The sequence below is a fragment of the Lissotriton helveticus genome, chromosome 11 (assembly GCF_964261635.1).
Source record: "Lissotriton helveticus chromosome 11, aLisHel1.1, whole genome shotgun sequence".
Lineage (NCBI taxonomy): Eukaryota > Metazoa > Chordata > Amphibia > Caudata > Salamandridae > Lissotriton > Lissotriton helveticus.
Window position 1 is genome coordinate 814311507 of NC_136072.1, and position 19465 is coordinate 814330971.

At 45.7% G+C, this 19465-nt stretch overlaps 1 protein-coding gene across 4 annotated transcripts in view; it reads left to right on the forward strand.

Annotated features, from left to right (window-relative positions):
- Positions 1-19465, forward strand: part of POLM (DNA polymerase mu) — a 301712-nt gene that overhangs the window by 96317 nt on the left and 185930 nt on the right. The window contains exons 1-2 of one of the 4 annotated variants that reach the window (XM_078666922.1): positions 9677-9746; positions 16029-16276. In XM_078666922.1, coding sequence (XP_078523048.1) covers positions 16068-16276 — 209 coding nt within the window. In that variant the 5' untranslated portion in view covers positions 9677-9746; positions 16029-16067. Of the gene's footprint in view, positions 1-9676; positions 9747-14951; positions 14970-15414; positions 15469-16028; positions 16277-19465 lie in introns of those variants that run through there. The other 3 variants (XM_078666925.1, XM_078666924.1, XM_078666923.1) reach the window with 3 other exon arrangements.

The window sequence follows — 19465 nt, forward strand, 5'->3', positions numbered from 1 at the left end:
CACACCACACCTCAGTACACTTCTAATGTAATGTATTCCTGTATGGCATATATACACTCAGTACATGCACAAACCATGCTTGTTCTACACAGCACTTCTCTACTGCGTACTGTACGCTTTCCCCGGCACACATACATCTAGCGGAGCGCACCACTCCTGCTCCATGCAGAACTCTACATTCAACTGATATAGGCCAAGGGTGAGTTAAGCACACTGCACAAAATTAACTGGAGTGAGTCTATAGGCCTCTCTCCAGTGACAGGTTCATAAGGACCTGTTCATTCATTCCCATCACTACTCGGCATGCTGCCACCACCGCGCTTGTGTTGCTTAACTCTTGGTGAAGGCAATAGCCTTCCACCACTATTAGGGCATTGATTTCGGTGCACCTCCTGGTCCAACAAGACTGCACTCTGTGAGACAGGTCTATGTCATGACATACACGCAGGATCCGTGTTTGCCTAAGACAACTAGAATCAGCATTCGGTATCCAGACAACAATACAGTTGGATACTCAGGGCAGGAGTACACATCCTTTACCATGCACAGAATTTTTTCGTCCCAACACACAGTTAGAGGTTCTGCCCTAGGGCAGTAGTCTCTAGCATTGGTAGTTGTAACTTCTCTGGGAGCAGATGTCACCAGCCTTGGTCGTGTTAGCTGTCCTGGGGGCAGCAGTCAACAGCCACAACACTGCTTGCTGCCTTGGGGACAACAATTATCAACCACTTTTGTGGCAACGGGTCTGCGGCAGCAGTTAACAGCAATATTACTGCTTGCTGCTGTGGGGGCAGACATAACCAAACGTTGTTTGTTGTGGTAACAGCCTTGGGGGCAGGAGTAACCAGCCACAACAATGTATGCTGCCTTGGGGCCAGCAGTCACATTCCACAGTTGCAGGTTCTACTGTGGGTGCAGCAGTCACAAACCATGGTTTTGGTAACTGCCCTCTGGCAGCAGTCAGCAGCCATTGTTGTAGTAGCTGCCCTGGGAGCAGCAGTCACCAGCCATAGGACTGCTTGCTGCACATCAGTCATTGTTGCAAGTACTGCTACAGGAGCAGGGGTCCTAGCCACAGCACTGCATGCTGCCCTGGGGCAGCAATCACCATCTGTGGTTAACATAGCTGCCCCGGGGGCAGCAGTCAACAACCACACCACTGTGTGCTACCTTGGACTCTGGAGGCAGCAATTGCTTATTCAGATTCTGCCCTATGAACAGCAGTCCCAGCCATTGTAGTGATAACTACCCTGGAGGCGGCAGTCTGCCGCCATAGCACTGCAAACTCTCTTGGGGGCAGCAATCACCAGCCTTGGTTGTGCTAGCCTTGCTGTGATAACCAGCAGGAGTAAACAGCCATAGCTATGCTCAAATAACCGAAAAGATAATAGCAAACATTCAGTTCCTTCAAAGAAATGGCCATCAACCTACATACACCCTTTGACATTTAGAAAAGCAGAACCTTTGATGACATGTGCTACTGAAATCTCTCTCAACAAAATGTATAAAACTCAACATTTCAGCTAAGCAAAGTAGTATACTGACACCTGCAGCGAAGCTAACAACAAAAGTAGAATGCTCTTCAAAACAAACACTGCATCAACCCCCTTCTTAACCCTCTTATTAAAAACTCCACTGACAAATGCAATGCCTTTGACCTAATCTTCAATGCAAAAATGCATAAGATCCAATACTATAGCACAACACGAAGTCTGCTTAAACCCACCTTGCCATGTAGCACCTCACAATAGTCATCCTTCAAGTCCATATTATGCAAGTCTTGCCGACATACTTCAATCTCTCAGTCATCTCCTATGAACATGTTGGCTTGCCCTCTTCCTTCATCAGAGCCCTTTCCAGGCAACAGGGCTCTGATGAAGTCCTCAGCATCTCCAACATTTCCCTCACTCAAGGCACCTTCCTAGAAGTTCGCAAGACAGAGCAAATCTTTAGACTCCTCAGGAAACCACACTGCACGTCTATGACCACAGCAACTATTGGCTCATCACTCTTCAAGCAAGATGGTCATCAGAAAGATTGTCAAAAAAACAGTGTAACCCCCACTCCACATTCACATCACCTGCCTAATTGCCAATCCAACTTTAAATCTCACTGCAGCACGGAGACAGCGGCCCTACAAATTGTTTATGCCTTCAACACCATTGACCACCCCACCAGAATCCACACTCTAAAGTCTAGGGTTCACTGGCAATGTCCTTCACTGTCACTTCTCCTACCTATCAACTCAAAACCTATTTGTTCTTATGGGCAACTCCAGGTAGCAGAGGCTCCTTATCACCTTCAGAGTCCCCCTGGGTCTGCCTGTCTTGCAAACTCTATATTGAGCTCCCCGGAACTTGCCCTCAAGAACACAGCATGCAGAAACCAAAGCTGCCTGGTACCAGCTCTCACAACAAAAGATAGTGAAACCGTTCCTCCCAAAAAGTGGCTTCAGAACTGTCTTTATGCCTTCATAGTTGCATTTATATGGGGCAATACCATGCTTCACAGTCCTCTAGACTTCACAATGCCCTCACCTTTAAAGACGTCTTGCACGCCGCAGAAGGCCTCATCAAGGTCCAAAAGCAGCTGCATTATCTACAAAACCATCATGACAGCCAGCTATTTCTAACTGGCATTTCCAGAGGTTTGCTGCACACCCACAGCACAGACATCACCAAACTGGAGACAAAGAGTACAAAAAATAAAACAAGAGGATTTCTCCTCATATACACTCAGAGGAACCACACCTTTGTGAAGAACACCAGTAAAATTTCACTTCCGCCCTCAGAAACAATTTAAGCTTGTAAACACTTAGGGCCCCATTACGATGGCGGGACAGAAAACGGGACTGACCGCCATAGGTGCGGCGGTCCCTCGGGGCCAATTAGGATGCGACTGCCACCCTAGCGGTCGCATCCCGCATCTTTTACATTGCGGCGGGCGGTGCTGTAACCAGCACCCGCCACAATGTAAAAGTTGCACATTGTGCATTGACATGCACCTTGTGCATGCCAATGAAGGGGGGGTACCATGGGTACCCCCCAAGTGCAGCCACCCACCCCGCCCACCCCGCCGGGGGCCCCCAAAGCCATTTACTGTATGCCTTTCCATGGTTGAGTCTCCACCATGGAAAGGCATATGCACCGCATACACTGCGTGGCCCGGCAACTGTGAGGAAAAACAGCCCAATTTACAACCGATGCCCAGGCTGCTGGCACACGACGCCTCTTAGTTCCCATTTTGACCAGTTACCAAATAAAGAGACGGGCGCTGGAAGCGGGAGTGCAAGAACAGAGTTTTATTTCTCATGAGGAGAGCCTGTCATTTCGGACACACGCACAATGTCTTCAAGAGGTGCTCTAACAAGTTTCTTTGAGGCTTCGTCTTTTATACACAGGTTTATGATGTACAAACATTCCTTACTGCAATAAAGGCACTTTGAAGTACGAAAAGGCATGTTTGGAATCCCAGCTTCAGGCCTATTCCCATACCAGTCGTTCGGATGTCGTTTCCCCTCCCAAATGTAACATGTGATTGTAATCTTACAGCCGGACATTCCAACAGGACACGAGGGCAAGAGGGGGTGGTCAGATCTAAGGTTGGGCAGGCGATAAGATCGGGCACTTCGGTTGGTGTATCACGCTTTGCTATGCGGGGCCAGGGGGGTACATCCATGAGGCTTGGTTTTATGACTTGGGACCGGGTCGGGAGGCCAGGTGTAGCCGGTGGGGGGGTCATCAGAAGAGGGGAAGGGTGTTCCTGGGAAGAATGCAGGGGGTGTCGGTTAGGCAGGGGTGTCACTTTTAGAGCGGGGTCGCGCAGAGGGAGAGGGTTTTATGGCCTATGCATGAGAGACCGGGGGCTGTCGGGGATGCTTGCGAGGCTGGGGAGTGAGGGGGAGAGAGAGACGCTGGCTATCGGGAGTGGGCAGAGAGGCCTTGGTGCCTAAAATGGCTGTCGTATACGTGCGTGCATGGGCCTGTACTGGCGAGATGATTCGGGCAATGCTTCGCGGTATTCGTTCTGCTTACAGCGAGGGGTATGGTGAACACAAATGAACGCCGCTTATGTACATATACATTGTCATTTTCCACAACTGCTCCAAATTCCTCGGAGACAATCAGCAAAACCTGCTTTGAGGAATCTGCACTGGCTCCCTATTCAGGCCAAGATATAGTTCAAGGCCATGTGCCTGGCTCACAGAGCCATTTCGAAATCTGGTCTGGCCATTACACATTCCTTGGTCACCCCTTACCAACCTTCTAGAAGTCTTCGCTTCAGTTCCGCTTTCCTCGCCACCACAAGGAAGGTTCATTGATCCAGGTGGGGCGGACGTTCTTTTTCCTTAAATGCCTCAAACTCACCTGTTCAGGGTCTCCCACATGCCCCTGTGTTGTTGCTTCCATGGTGAGTGTTGGAGGGTGATTGTGTCCGCCCCCCTTAGGTATGTGACCCAGTTGAGGCAGCCCTTGAACGTTGCCTTGGTGGTGTCCTTCCATTTGGTGAGGACTGTTTTCACTGCCGCTGTGATTAGTAGATCTACTAGGTCCCTGTCTTGTCTTGAGTATAGTCCAGTGGTTAAGAATGCAGTTGTGAGGTAGGCAAATTCTGGTTTGATTGTACATCCTAGTGTTTTATTTATGAAATTAAAAATGGACAGTTGGATAAGGGGATCAGCCTAGCACGAATACATCTGTAAAGTAGGACTAGACAACCCAGAGAGCCTGGGCTGAAACCCTGGAAGAGTTATCCATTAAAAGTGTATGTTATATGTGTATGATTATGTGTATGCAAAAAACAATAAAAAATGTAATGACATTTTTTTTTTAACTCACCTGTTTAGCACTGAGCCCTATGAAAGTGCTTCTCGCTGTCCGGTCCACAAGCGCTACGAGGCCTCAGGGTAGAAACGCGCTATAGAAATATAATTTCATTCATTCATCTTCATTACATCATTCATAATATGGATGGTGGTGCCTGCAAGGCACTGCCACTATATGGTGTGCCTTTTCCGCCCGGCCGGCAATCCGACCGGCAAAAAAGCGGCGGACGGGGCGTTGTTAAAACTGCGTCGTAAAGGGACGCGTTGTAACGGTACGCGTTGTACCGTCATACATCCTCCTGAGAGCAGTAGACCTGCGCCACTTCGATGTTCCAATCCTTAAGGTACAGGTTGCGTTGGAACTCAACCGAAGCACAAATGACGAGAAACGCTAATCTTACATTAGGATAAAAGTCTGATGATAGCTTAATTTAACTCTGAATGGATTCATGTAAAGGAAGACAGTTTCCCTCCTCTTGAACAACATGGAATAGAGACTTGAAGTTAGAAACAACAGATTGCGTCATTTAGCAATGAGGATTCACAGTTCACATGGTATCCTGCAAAACCTTTAAGAAAGCGCCAACCTTTTTGTTTCCTGGATCCTTTAGGATACCTCCTCTGCCATGGACGATCTGCCAACCAGACTGACAACCTCTGAATCCACATGTACGATACCCAAATACTTTGTTTCTATCTCCTCCAGTGGGTATAATTTCGACATGAACTGGGGAAGAGAAATTTTCTCAGAATCCCTACCCTAGTCCTTTAAGACCTGTAAGAAAAACTGGTGGATTGTAAGGCGTTAAGTAAGTGGTTTCCAAAACTGGGGACGCAGAGGATCTTTAGAAGGGGAAGGCTTCTCCTATGAAGGAATACCCGTATTTTCACTGACATGGGAAAATATATCTTGCAGTGCCTCTTTTGAAATGTACTTCCCCTTAAGATCAGGAGGAAGAGAAGACTCTTCACTATCTGACGAGATATCAGAAGCCAAAAGATGTTCTGGAACCGTCTTTAAAAACATCCTCATGACTGAAGTTTCTCCTGTACAATCCTTTATTCTCTCTTATGCTACTCTCCTTTTAGAAGTGTTTACCCATGTTACCAAAATAAAGGAGCAACGCAGCCAAGCTTAGTCCACCACAGGATTAGGTATAGAAAACAGCACAGCAAACACTCCCCAAAAACATGGGAGCTGAAGGAGACAGAAGAGAGAGAGAGAGAGAGCGCGCCTCAGGGAAGTCACATACCTCCACTGCCCGTGTGGTAAGAACTTGCATGAAAATGTGCTAAGATGGAGAGGAAAAGACACCCTTCAGCCCTGTAGAGAAGCCGTCCATCTTCTCTACATCCTTTCTCTCAGAGGGCAAAAAGAAATAACAGGAGGATTCTGGGGAAGTTACCATCTTTACATACCCAGGAGGGTGAGTAGGGCTTACTTAGAATTCTCGTTAGTTTCTTTATGTCCAAAGAGGTGGAGACACCTGCAATCTCGTGCTCCGCCACGAGATGCACTGAAGTAGTTGTAAGAGTTGTTTTCTTTCAATGCTTGCCAACGTTCCAGGTTCTTGCTTCTTGGGAGTTGCAGTCAGAATCTTCATTCTGACCGCTGCTCCAGACGTGCGAAGACTTGGTCATGGGTGCCTCTTTAATGTCAGACGCAAATAAAGTCTCAAAGTTATTTCTGTGTCGTCGCCTCCTATTACTGAATCCAACAATTATGTTTTGGGCCCTGTGTCTCATAGAGTGTCTTACTATCATACCCACTGTGGATCTGGTACATTGGTCTGATATATCTGTTTTCTTTTTTTTTTAAACGAATTGTCTCGAAGTTATTTCTGTGTTGTCGCCTCCTTTTACTGAATCCAACAATTATGTTTTGGGCCGTGTCTCATTTAGTGACTTACTATCATACCCATTGTGGATCTGGTACATTGGTCTGATATATCATTTTTTTTTTTTTTTAACATAATTTTATTGAAGTTTTGAGCACATCCAGGCCTGGAAGACCGTCACATAAATGTATCATCAATAACACAGCAGGCCTCAATTATCCATGTGTAACAGATCCCGACAAAACATGCACAGAAAGAACACCATCCCTCTGAACCCCGGTCAGTAATGATACCCATGATTTCTTATCTTCCCGCAATGGGAGTACTCTACTATCTGCCCAAGCCATATGACTATCTCCGCCTCTATAGTGCCCTCGGCAGGTTAGGCGGTAATCCGGCGATCTCCTGCAGATTTTCCCGTGATAGATCTTTGTTTCAACTGTGACCCACAAGACTATTATCTGCTTTACAAGTTGAACAGGTTTTCGGAATAGGTATATGGGTCGGTATTTGTGTTCTGTTATTTGATTATTTTATATGCAGGTACCTGAAGGAAACAAGCATTGGCATAGCCAATAGGTTTCGCCTTTGGGACCTTATAAGTATTTAGTTATGCAGCACAATATCCTTACTGCATGAACATTAACTGTTGCATGGCTAAACACTTATAAGTTCCCAAAGGCGAGATCTATTGGCTATGCCAATGCTTGTTTAAATATAATAATTGTTAGCCGACAGTATCAATTCCTATCTATGGGGAGAAATATAGACATGCTGCTGCGGGATTGAAAAAAGTGTATTGTGTTAAACACGAACAAGGAAAGAGGGGAGACCACACCGGGACGACAGTGTCCTGCAATAAATTACATGCAGTCTAAAACAACCCAGAGACCCTCCGTGTGTAACCCTTCCCAGGGCAGGGGGCTGAATAAACATACAAATATCTGATGGATTGACTGTGCCAGAAGAGTGCTAAAGAATACTAACTAAACTGAGGCATGTCTCGTACCTATACTTTAGACATGTTAGCAATTACTGTGTATCACTAAAAACGCAGTACTCTGGTCCCTTTATTCTATAGCAATGCATGCTGGTACTTGTAGTCTTGCTTCTAATCAATGGATTGTAGTCCATTCTACAAAAACCACCGGAAGTCACGTTATCCGTAAATACGTATTCAAATTCAGCAGGTGAAGATTTTAGTCTACAGCAAACTGGCTTATTGTTACGATCTACAAAAAATGTATTTACATCCATGTTCATGGTGTAATTAATTAAGCCTGGTGAATTCGTACGACTAGTCTGCCTTTTAATTTTGCATAAACATAACTCGCGCTATCGGATGAGATCTATAGTACATTGTCAATGTTCTTTGCATTAACTGTGTAACACTCAAACACACTGCTACAAAGACATGTCGAAGTTTGCAGCTCACTTTCCGCCCACTCCTTAACCCACGGCAGCTACTTCAACATTTACTTCTATGCAGAATATGAAAGCATTTAAAAATGATGATATTGCGGAGTACATGTTCTTTTTACAGAATGTGTGTTCCAAGCCAGGGAGGGCGATCACCGAAGCCTCTGATTTCCAATGATTCTGAGACTGTCCAAGAGACACGCAACCACGCACCATCGGAGCTCTGGTTCATCATTACGTACCAGCCGGCGCAAAATGAGCACATTGGAACAATTAACTGCTAGCATTAACAACTCATCTGATGGAGAAAAAAACAATACCACTTAAGGTTTATTTGGGTATTTTTTATAACTCTGTTGCCTAATGCCCGTTAATTATGTTTCTGATCGCAGTTTCCTTGGTATGCTTATTGCTTTCAGCGAATGCTGTCCTTTACGGTACTCGCATGCTTCAATGGTGAAAGAGAAGGGTGGGGAGCGAGAAACCTGACACAGACAGAAGAAATCCGTGCAGGCGTAATACTTAGAGATTAGGCTGGGGCGGCCGTCGTACTGATTATACTGGTTATAATTAAAATGTTACCTGCAGGGTTAAGGTTGAATTGAGTTGCAGCGTTGTTATAAAGGGAAACCCGCGAATGTGCGCAAACAGCTGTTCAAAACAACGAACTAAAGCAGACAGAGAAAGGAGTGCAGGGAAACAAAGAGAATATGCAGCCACTGGATAAGCATGCTTGTGGGGACTGGGAGGAAGGGTGACGAGACGCAGGCCCTGCAGTGAATAATTAGGGGAGGAGAGATGCCGGCCTGAGGCAGAGCGCATGCTGGGGGAAGGAGGCTGGGCTGCCTTTGATGTGATGATGTCTCGGGAGGGAAGCTGATGCCTTTGATGTGGGGAGGGAGATGCGCGTGCTTGTGTGGTCACGTGGTGACTGACTCACATGCACTGTGAAGAAACGCCAGTGGTTTCACGAGTCGGATCAAGCCCTTGAATTTTCGCCTATTACATTCGCAAGCGAATGATAATAGGCGAAACCTAAAAAGTTACAGAATACTTTGTTTTCTAGCCATGCCTTTAACCGTTTCCCTTGGCTAATTCACCCCCATCCATTGCGCACAAGAGCACCACAATTCCCATACTTTTTTAATGCCCTTCGAAAATTGGTTAGATGTAATCATAGTATACACGTCTGAGGAGTGTACGTGGCCTCAAGGCCAGGGCTGCCGACCTTGGAGATAAGGAATCAAGGTCGAGCCTCGGCTCTGCATATTCTAGGGAAATCATTTAATCTCCCTGGGCCTACAAAAAAAGAACGTGCCAGTGTGTAACTAGTGCTCGAGTAAAGAGCTTCAATACCTTCGGGTCGAGTTCGCGCTATATAAATCTGCAACCATAAAAGGGGAAGTTTGTACCTGGTACAAACAAGGAAGTAATAGGAGTGTTTCCTACGTCACTCGTATTTTCAGAAGCAACCAATGGGCTCCAACATTTTCAGCCAATGGGAGCCTGCGCCGCCCCACCCTCCAATAGCGTACTTTGGCAAAAATCTTGATCCCGCAAATGAGCGGTGTCTAATCATTTGAGGGTAGAGGAAGTCCGTTGTAACACGAGGTCATGGGAGTGGGCTGAGTCTAAGCTGCGTGTTAGTGGGCACCACACTTAAGGTGATTTTCAGTGTACAATTTTCAAAGACCGTATATGTGCCTTTAGGCAGGGAGATCACATTTATGCTCAGAAGTCGAGCTTTTGGAGCGTTGGTGGTTTCAATGTATTGCATTATTGTGGCCTGCCTAATGCTTTGAGCATGCGTGATAGGCTTGAGTTGTTTACTGATTAATGCGAGATCAGTTAGCGCTTTAGTTTCCAATATTACGGTAATGCTTCCCACCCGTGCACATTTTGCTGTGAAACCAGCAACCTGTTATGCACCCTTCCTTCAGTGCAAACGTTGGGCAACTCATATATACAGGACCGGTTCTAGGATTTTTGGGGCGATGGGGAATGTGCGAGGCCCCATTACATACTTGACACCTTCAGGTCTCCGGAAGCTGCATTGGGGAGACTTCTTGGCCACAGCTCCTCCTCTCAGCGCCTCTTTTACAGCTCATATCGGGCAGAAGGTGTGAGAATTGTCTGTGGGCTAAGAGGTGAAACTGGGGGCGCTAAAGTGCTGGATTATGGGCGTCCCACAGTGTGTGAATGGGCAGCCAGGCAGGAGGCCTAATTGCAAGTCAAACCTGCAAAATGTGTTTTATTGCAACTGGGACAAGCGGAAGTGTTCCCCTCCCATAGGTCTCACCACACCATCCATGAGAGGGGGCCTCCTCCCATAGGTCCAATTGCAAGGAGACACCTTTATTTCAATTGGATCAGTAGGGGTACATGAGCATGGGTGGTGTGTTGCATTTGTGCTGGGCTCCATGCTGGTAGGATGAGCGCGAGGCCCTGGGCGGCTGCCCACGCAGCCCATGCCTTGTGCTGGCCCTGCATATATAAATCACAGGGAGAGCTGAGCCAGTGCTTTGGCTTGGCTCTAAGAGCACGAGCCGGGCCATCAATAGGATATAATTTACAATAACAGTAACCTCAAAGAAACAATAAACATTATTATTCAGTGCCAAGATACCTTTCTGGGTGAACATGCAGTATACAAATACACGTTATGTTAAAAAAGAGCAATTCTGCGTTCGAAAATGTTGCGTTATCCAATCCAACCCAATACTTAGAATGCTAATTTCAAAATTACACGTTCTAGAAGGCTAAGTGGCATTTCTCAAAAGGCAAGACTGGCTAAAAGTGTTACTTCCTTTGTGTTCCAAGAGCCTCATTTCAAAACCATGTAAGGATTTTTTGAAGTCATGGTAATAACATTTCTTTCAGTCGTGGCTCTCACAATATAACAATTTCCAAATCACTGATGAGATTTTCCCTCCGTTAAGTGTAGGTAATCTCCGTTTTGTATTCAAGAAGTACAGGTACTTAGGGCCTGATTACGATACCAGTCTGACTCGTCCGACTGGCAACTTGGTGGAAGCAGGACCGCCCAACTAGAAGTCGGTGGACCCGCTGCTCGCATTACGATGTGACCGCCTTCACAGAGGTCAAAATGTGTATATTTTCTATTGCGGCGAGTGCTGCGGGCCCCAATAGAAAATAAACACATTTAAATCATCCCTGCACTATGTGGCAGGCACCATGCGTCGCCAGCCACATGGTGCCGGGATGTTTTGGAGGGCCCAGGCCCCATAGCGGAAGGCCATGGGGAAGAAGGCCCTGCTGGGGGCCCCAAAGTCACTTTCTTCTCTTCTTGCCTTTTCATGGTGGGTAAACCAGGACATTGTAACCACTACGGCGGCGCCTGAGGAGGCATCGCCCTCATTGTAGGGATTACTGATGGAAGCACGGCGGCCAGTCCCTCCACCCGCCGCATTGTAATGCTGCAGGCGGACTGCAGGGGCCGATGTTGATGGGTCCGCCACTGATGAGCCATCGTTGGCAGACTCCCTGACACCGTAATCAGGCCCTTAGTATCGGACTGTACCAGCCCATTTAAAGTACTGGTTGATACTGACAACCATGTGACAGTAGCTAGGATGTTTAATGGCGCCGTGTCGGGTAATTGAAAGCTATATATTGCATTTACCATGAGGGAATAGGGCGGGGGCGCAGCAAAAGCACCCTTAGTGGGAGACCTCCAAACTCCCCGCTGAGGCACTACTGAATGCTTCTCCAGGTGGTATTTTGCAGATTTACGAGGCAGTGTTTTATTTACTTTCTGTGCATTGTGCGGTCCTGCTCTTTTTAAGTCCTGCTTACAAAGTTTACAATATTAAAATACACAGTGAAGAAAGTCACCCACAAATGTGCAGCATGGATGACCTTTGTTACACTAATTTACAACAAAGAATTGTGATGCCACCCCACATCAGAATGCATTTAAAAGCGTGAGACAGTTATAAGAAGATATAAATATTTTGAGATGTGTTTGCCTTTGAAAGAATAAATATATAAAGTGTTGCATTACAAGTGGGCATCTTTACTGACTACGAACATTATTTTCTGTAATGAGTACTCGAAAATACAAATTTACAACTTCTATGGGAGGCATAGTTGAGTACACAGCAGAGCATTAGCCATACAGAGATAGGCATCCTAAACCCAGTTTCCATTACAACCACGTTCCATCAATGCCCTTTTAGTTTGATCCTGCATGTGTGATCCGGGATCACATTATACAACATCGACATGCAGTGTTCAGTACACCAAGAGGATTCACTTGATGTAGATGTGCAGCAACCAGGGTTGTCATGAATGCCATAATTTGAGAACAGTGATGTGTGAGATTTTGAAGCAGCAAAAATCGAGGGGATGTATTTTTCCAATTGACCTCTTTTGAAGCAGAGGCAGTTTTAGGGGAGACAGTTAAAATAAAGCAATTTTTGGCTTTAAATAATTGGGACTCTCCAGTCTGAATTGAGTCTATTGGCATGTATGGATTATGCTTGCACTGTGGTAGGAAAGAGCCTAATAAACATTTGAACAGACTCTTTCCTACATCCCACCTTATATACTACATTATTTCAGTGGCTGTGAGGGGTGTTGATGCAGGACTCACTGGGGAAGTCCCTCAAAAGCATTTCTGTAGAATGTATTCCACGGGGAGATAGCGCTGCACCCAATATAAAATATTTCACCACATAAGGATACCATGATTAGAACTCAATGTATTCCTTAGTTATTAAACCAAACCTACCTCTCATTACTTTGAGATGTGCAATTTAAGTCCAAAATCCATAACATGTTGAGGTGGAGTTTTCCCCCACACCCTCCTCTAGGAGCAGATAACTTCCTCAATACACCACCCCATATTAAATGTGACCATGGGGCATTTCCGAAAAATAATATATCTTTGCTTCTTGATCAATTGGCATAACAACCTTACAGGTATAAGTGGCACATGCCAGAACATTTCCATACTTAATGGCCAAACACCGTCCCAACCAGGTAAAGGAAAAGTGAAGTAATTAGACTTTGTTCCAAATTAATTATAGAAAGGCATGTCTCAGCAAGGTAAGTCAACATTGTCTTCATGGTAGCCCTTTTAAGCCTGTTTATGGGAAAGAGAGAGCAGAGAAACATAAATTGGAAACATATAGCTAAATGATGGTACTTTCACTCTCACATCCTTCCAAGAAGCGCTCTCTGGCTCACTACCTGGAGCAAAAAATACCCCAACCCCAGGTACTCTGCAGTCATCAAAGCATCTTCACTGTAAGAAGATATACAGAGCATGTACCGCACTTTTCAGCTGCTGTGCTCCACATAAAGCCATCAACTTTGTGCACTGTTCAAGTGATAGTAGGGCAGGTAGTAAAAGCGTAGAGGCGGTCTATCTGCTCCAGACTGTCAAACCTTAGACCTCCTAGCCTACCTCCGTCTTACCTTTTGCTGGGTTCCCTCAGCTGAAGTGAAACACGTAGAAAGGGATTGGGGCTGCTTGAAGGACGGATGCTATTAGGGTCCTCTTGGAATCCAGTTTTTTCAGTTACCATTTTTTCTGCAAGAAGTGTATGGCACTGCATTCCCATAAAAGTTTTATTTCAGAATGCCGCCACTTTTCATGCCATGAATGGGCACATTTGTACACATTCCACAGAATGAAGGTGTTCTTCATGTACTGCTGGAAGATAATTTCACTAAAAGTGATGTCATCTTATATCGTGCTTCTATTAGTTTTATTATTGTTATTAGTATGGTGGTTCACGTTTGGGTATGCGGTCTTTGGTGAGGAAGCACCATAGATACTCATGCATTGTGGTTGATTTTGGTGCTTCATTTTGTTGCACAGCCAACTTCTTTTCAAATATGTGTTATATTTCCAGCTACGGGAATCGCTGAGTACATCAAAATAAATAATATTTAATGTGAGTTGGAGTTCAGGATTATCCAATTCAGCAGGCCCCCTAGTGTGTTTCAGAATATTCAGTTTACTATTGATTGTCGCAGAAAACAGAATACAGACTTCCATGTCTACTTCCCCAATGTGCATTAAAATGCAACATTTAACAGTGTTAAGTTGCTCTCCCCATTAGCCCGCCACCCTGGTTTGGGTCTAGTTGCGCCTCTGTTTATGTTACACGTAGTAGGTGGATATCGTGTTACTTATAATCAAGGATGCTAAATACGAATAATCCACTGTTGGACAGGACAGCCCTTGTGTCTTGGTATACACTAAGATGGAAGGTCCCACTTTCTCGATGCAGAATAATGTTTATATAGATTGTAATCCAGTAGCGTTGCTTGATTGGCATGTAGAGTAAATGGGGTGCTTTGCCACAGAGGTGTGGTTCTGTGAAAGGATTAGTCACGTGATGGGTGCATTTTTCTGGTGGTCTTATTTTGAAACATCTTGTTGTAGATGGACAGCTTCTGCATTCTGTTTCGCCCGTTTGAAGGAGCAAGCACTGGCAAGAAGAAAGAACTGTATTTTGATGTAAAGCATAATGTATGCATGCACAGCCTGCAGTAGAAGTGATGGGAAAAATAGCAAAGGAATCCAAAAAGGCTTGTGACAGACGACAGGGGGGGAATACTGCAGAGTAGATACTCCACAATGTGGCGGCCATGTAGTCTGTGTGTTATGAGCAGATGGGGAGCCAGGCACGATTGGCTGCACTCTGCAGTCATGGTCTACATGGCCGCTGTTGTTGTGCTGTATAGTGTAGAGATAAGCACCACCCTCAGCACAGTAGATGAAGTCATTGGTAAGGGGCGATCACGCGTTAGGCTTCAAACTTAAAGAAAAAGGGGAAGTGTTCTTTTCTAAAAGAAATGACCCGCTTGTCTGCTGATGTTGTTCCACTTTGAATGAGGAAACAGAAGCGCTGGTGAGTGACTGGCCAAAAATCAAACTGGGTTAGTGCTAAAGCGGATGTGGAGCTGAGGACAGGAGTCCAGGGCGTGCTCACAGGGCCTTTGTGAATTCTAACATTTTGGGGAAAGTACATGAAGTAAATAGAAATTAGTGACAAAAGTACATCTTTAAACTGCTTAATTCGGATGACACAATGTGCAGTGTTGTGCCAGAGAAGGGTGCCCGGCTGCACTGATATCAGGAGGGAGAGTGGTTGTGTATCCTACTGTTCTCACATACCTATGGAAGGGCATCCGGTTGTATTGTCCTGTGGAACTAAGGGAATCTAGCTATACTGATACTTTTTAGCACTGGAATTCTCGGTATACGGAATTTAGATTTAAGGAAAACTTGACTGTTCTTAGATTTGGAAGACTGAGTTATCCATTTGTACTGATACGTCTACAGAGGGGACTCTGGCTGCAAATCCTGAGGTGAGGAGGTACAAGTGCGCCTGCAGCTAAAGGAAAGAGGTAGGCTTCTCTGATTTCTCTAGGTGTGATTATCCTGTCAAAATAACCTCTCTGCATCGGGAGATCTAGCGAGTAGGATCCGGCGCTGCTGACATCTGTAGGCAGAGTGATGAGGTTGTACTAACCCATAGAGAATACGATCAGGCAGAAGTGAAAATCTTGGAAGAGGATTCAGCAGGACTGGCTTCTCATGGAAGTGGCATCGAGTTGTATTAGTATTTCGGGGTAAGAGTAACTTACAGTACTCATTTCTGTACGTAGGAGGCCTGGTTGTAGTGATATCTGTGAGGAGGAAAAATCTGATTGTGCTGTCGTCTTGAGGGAAAGGGGTGAGGTTGTACTTGCACCTTGAGAGACTATGGTCTCTCAGTAATAACATCTCGAGGAAATGATGTGGCTGTATTTTGATATTTGAATCTCAGGAGAAGAGGGCCTGACAAATTAATTCTCTAGGGATGGGCCTGGTTATAATGCCTTCTAGAACGAGAGCTATTCGGCAGCATTGAGATCTAAAGGAACTTTGATCTGGCTGTAATGACATTGCTTTATTTCCACCCCAGTATGGCGCTCTCTGGGACCACAGAGCAATCACTGATCGGATGCTGGTGCAGTTGCTGTACTCGATAATGGCACTCCTTTTGAGGAAGAGAAGGCGTCCTGCACCTACGGTGGCCGATAGCGATCAGGGAGCTCTCCGGTTCCTCGAGGTTGGGATCTTCCTGGTAGAAAAACGCATGGGGAGTAGCCGGCGGGCCTTCTTGACCAAACTAGCCAGGACCAAAGGATTCCGTGTAGAAGAGGTTTACAGGTAAGCGCACCTGGCATTTCTTCCCATTCTGAAACAACAGTAGCCAAATGTTTCTGATGTTCTGTTATAGGCATTTGTATGCTGCATTTTTACCATTTGTGTGCACCTTTGATTTTTTACTCTGAATGCCCTTTAAATTCCGTTGTAGGAGTTTAATTGTCTTTGTATGATTGATTAGTGAAGAATGGTCAGTTCAATATGTTGTTTAATAATGGTTCTCATAGGTTATTGTGGAAATTAAAATGTTCCGCCAGGGATCTTTGTGGTGTACAGTGTTCATGGCTGTATGTGCTGAGGGATGTTGACTTGTTTGCGCTGGGGTGAACGGGTGTCCTTTGCCCTGCCTTCGGAGAATTTTTCTAGGCAGACAGCACTAGTTACCCAGTTTTGATGCAATGAGGGTATGTTTAATCCCACTTTTTTTGAGTGGTGCTTAAATGATTGTTAGTGTAGTGAGAGATGTACTGTTGAGTTGGTAATGCTTTGCCAACTACATGGTTGTGGTTCCATATTATGCAAATGAGGGTTCATGAGGTCCAGTGACATATTCTGTTGGAGTAGATCAAATTATAGGTATGCCTATACAAGAGTAAATAATATGCTTTATTGGCTGGTAAATTGGATGATAGCAGAAGGTATTGTTGAAGTGATATACTCTGGGTGTCCCACACAAGGCAACATCCAAAGGAGGGCCTGGCCTCCCTTGGCAGAACTGGGCACAGGAAGTGCCAAAGATGCCACCTCCCCACCCCTTCCTTTTTCCAACAGGCCTATCATCGGGACTGTGTGAGAAATATTGCTATCTTGGTGTCCCTTGTTCATAAAGTTTTTTATCACAGCTGGAGAACATGAATGGTGCGCTTGTAACAACAAATGAATGGGTAAGTTAGAGGAATGGGTGGTTGTTGTTTACTAGGTTAAAGAACCAAGCCTGTAGTAATTGACCACCACTATCTGAGCTCATTTGAGTGCTTGCACCCTCCTTCCCATTCATTGTTTAGTTAGCTTTTTTTAATTTCAGTTTTATCCAAAGCATTTTACACGTAGCATATTACTGAGACTAGGAAGGGTACCTAATGAGAGGAGACAACCCACTACTTTTTCTACACTCTCTCTCCACCTACACGTACTCCTAGTGGTCACTTCAATATACATGTTGGCACTTGTAGACTATAACAGTTGATGGATGGAATTCTCACAGTGCGTCATTAAGGGGCAGTCGCTCCGGGTGCATTCCAGCCTATCCTGGTTTTGCTCAACGAGCCACTCCTGTTGGGAAAAAAACATTTGCATTCAGACCTGGTCATGCTTCAGTATAGGCTGGTATTCTGCCTCTTGCCGAAGCGCCAAAAGAGATGTAATTAAGGCGGTTAAAACTAGGGACAGTAGTTTAATCAGTACTGCCAGGAAGACGTATGGGCGCGCTATCCGTACAGCGAAGAAAGAGTGGGAGGACCAATATTGGTGTGACCTAAAACTAGCGAGTGCTGGGAGGGACTCTAGGAGTTTCTGGGATTTGGTTAGAGCCAAGGATAAACCCATGGACTCCCTTGTAACATGTAATATCCCAGAGGCATCATGGTTCAATCACTTTCCTAAACTGTATACCGTGGCCTCGGGCGTGGAGGACGATTGTACTGAGAGTTATTCTTTAGACTTCCTTGGGCTAGATGAGATTTGTTTGTTTACAGGGAAGGAAGTAGAGGTTGCAATCTCATGTCTTATCCCATACAAAGCTGCGGGGCTGGACGGCCTTCCAGGAGATTTGATTCGCATCTCCAAACTAGAATGGGGAAAGCTCATAGCATCCCTACTCAATGCTAGTTTCTATGATGCCCCCTTTCCAAGCTCATGGATGGGCGCTGAGGTCGTCCCGATTTTCAAAAAAGGGAGCCGGGATGACCCTGCTAATTATCGCCCTATAAGTTTATTGGACTCCACCCAGAAGGTTGCAGGCAAGGTGGTTTTGGGGAGAGTGCTACAGTGGGTAGAGGAGAATGGGATTCTTTCTGATTTCCAGGCAGGCTTCAGGGCTGGTACAGGGACCATTGAACAATCATTCCGCTTATTGTCGTTATATTGGAAGGTGGTTCTGTTGGGCAAAGGCAGTCTGTATCTCGCCTTCATAGACTTACGGACTGCCTTTGACCTAGTGCCCCGTAACCGTCTGTGGAAGGCCCTATCTGATTTGGGCATGCCACGGTACCTCTTATCCCTCATAATTAAGTTCCACGAAGATAATTTTGCCCAGGTTCGGTGGGGAAATCGGGGCCAAAAGGCTGCTACAATATCTGTAAATAGAGGGGTCCGCCAGGGTTGTGTTTTAGCACCCACACTGTTTTCCTTATACGTTAACGGTGTGGTGGAGCATCTTTTACAATACCCTGCAGATGCTCCATCCCTGGCCGGGCAAAAGAATACCTACGCTCCTATTTGCAGATGACACCCTACTGATTTCGAAGACCCCGGTCGGGCTGCAGAGCCTCCTTGATAGGTTCCAATCTTTTTGTGATGCGAGGGGGTTAGAAATCAATACGGGGAAGACCAAATATCTGATCCTGAATCCCCCGAAGAAGATAGGCAGGCCTCCTGTGTTGAACTCAGTATGCCTCGAAAGGGTCAAGGAGTTTGACTATTTAGGAATCCGCCTCACCGACACCATGAGGTGGAACTGTCATCTTCAAAAAATGCTGTTAAATCACAAAAGGGTGGTGGGGGCCCTGCTTAAAGAACAGCGTTCCTCTACCTTTAAACCAATTGCCCCGGTACTGGATATCTATAAGGCAAGAGGTGTGAGTGCGGCGTTGTACGGGGCGGAGCTTTGGGGGGCGCAGAATGTGGATGAGTTAACCTGTTCAGAACACAAATTCTTGAAGGACCTGATGGGTCTCCCTTATAGTACCCCCTCTGTTCCTCTACTCCTTGATATGGGCTGTCGCTCTATCAAGGATCAGGCAAGGCTACGCCCTCTTCTCCTCTGGGCGCGCCTATGGAGAGTCCCGGAACTTGCGAGTTATGCGGAGGGGTTAAAAGAGGTTTTATCATTGCCTGGCTGGCACAGAATAAGATGGTTAAGGGATGTGAAATGGTTACTTGGAGAAGTGGGTCTTGGAAATATTTGGCAGTCTAGGACCGCACTCCCCAAGTCTGTCCTGAAAAACTCTTATTGGAAATGGGTAAGGGACTCGA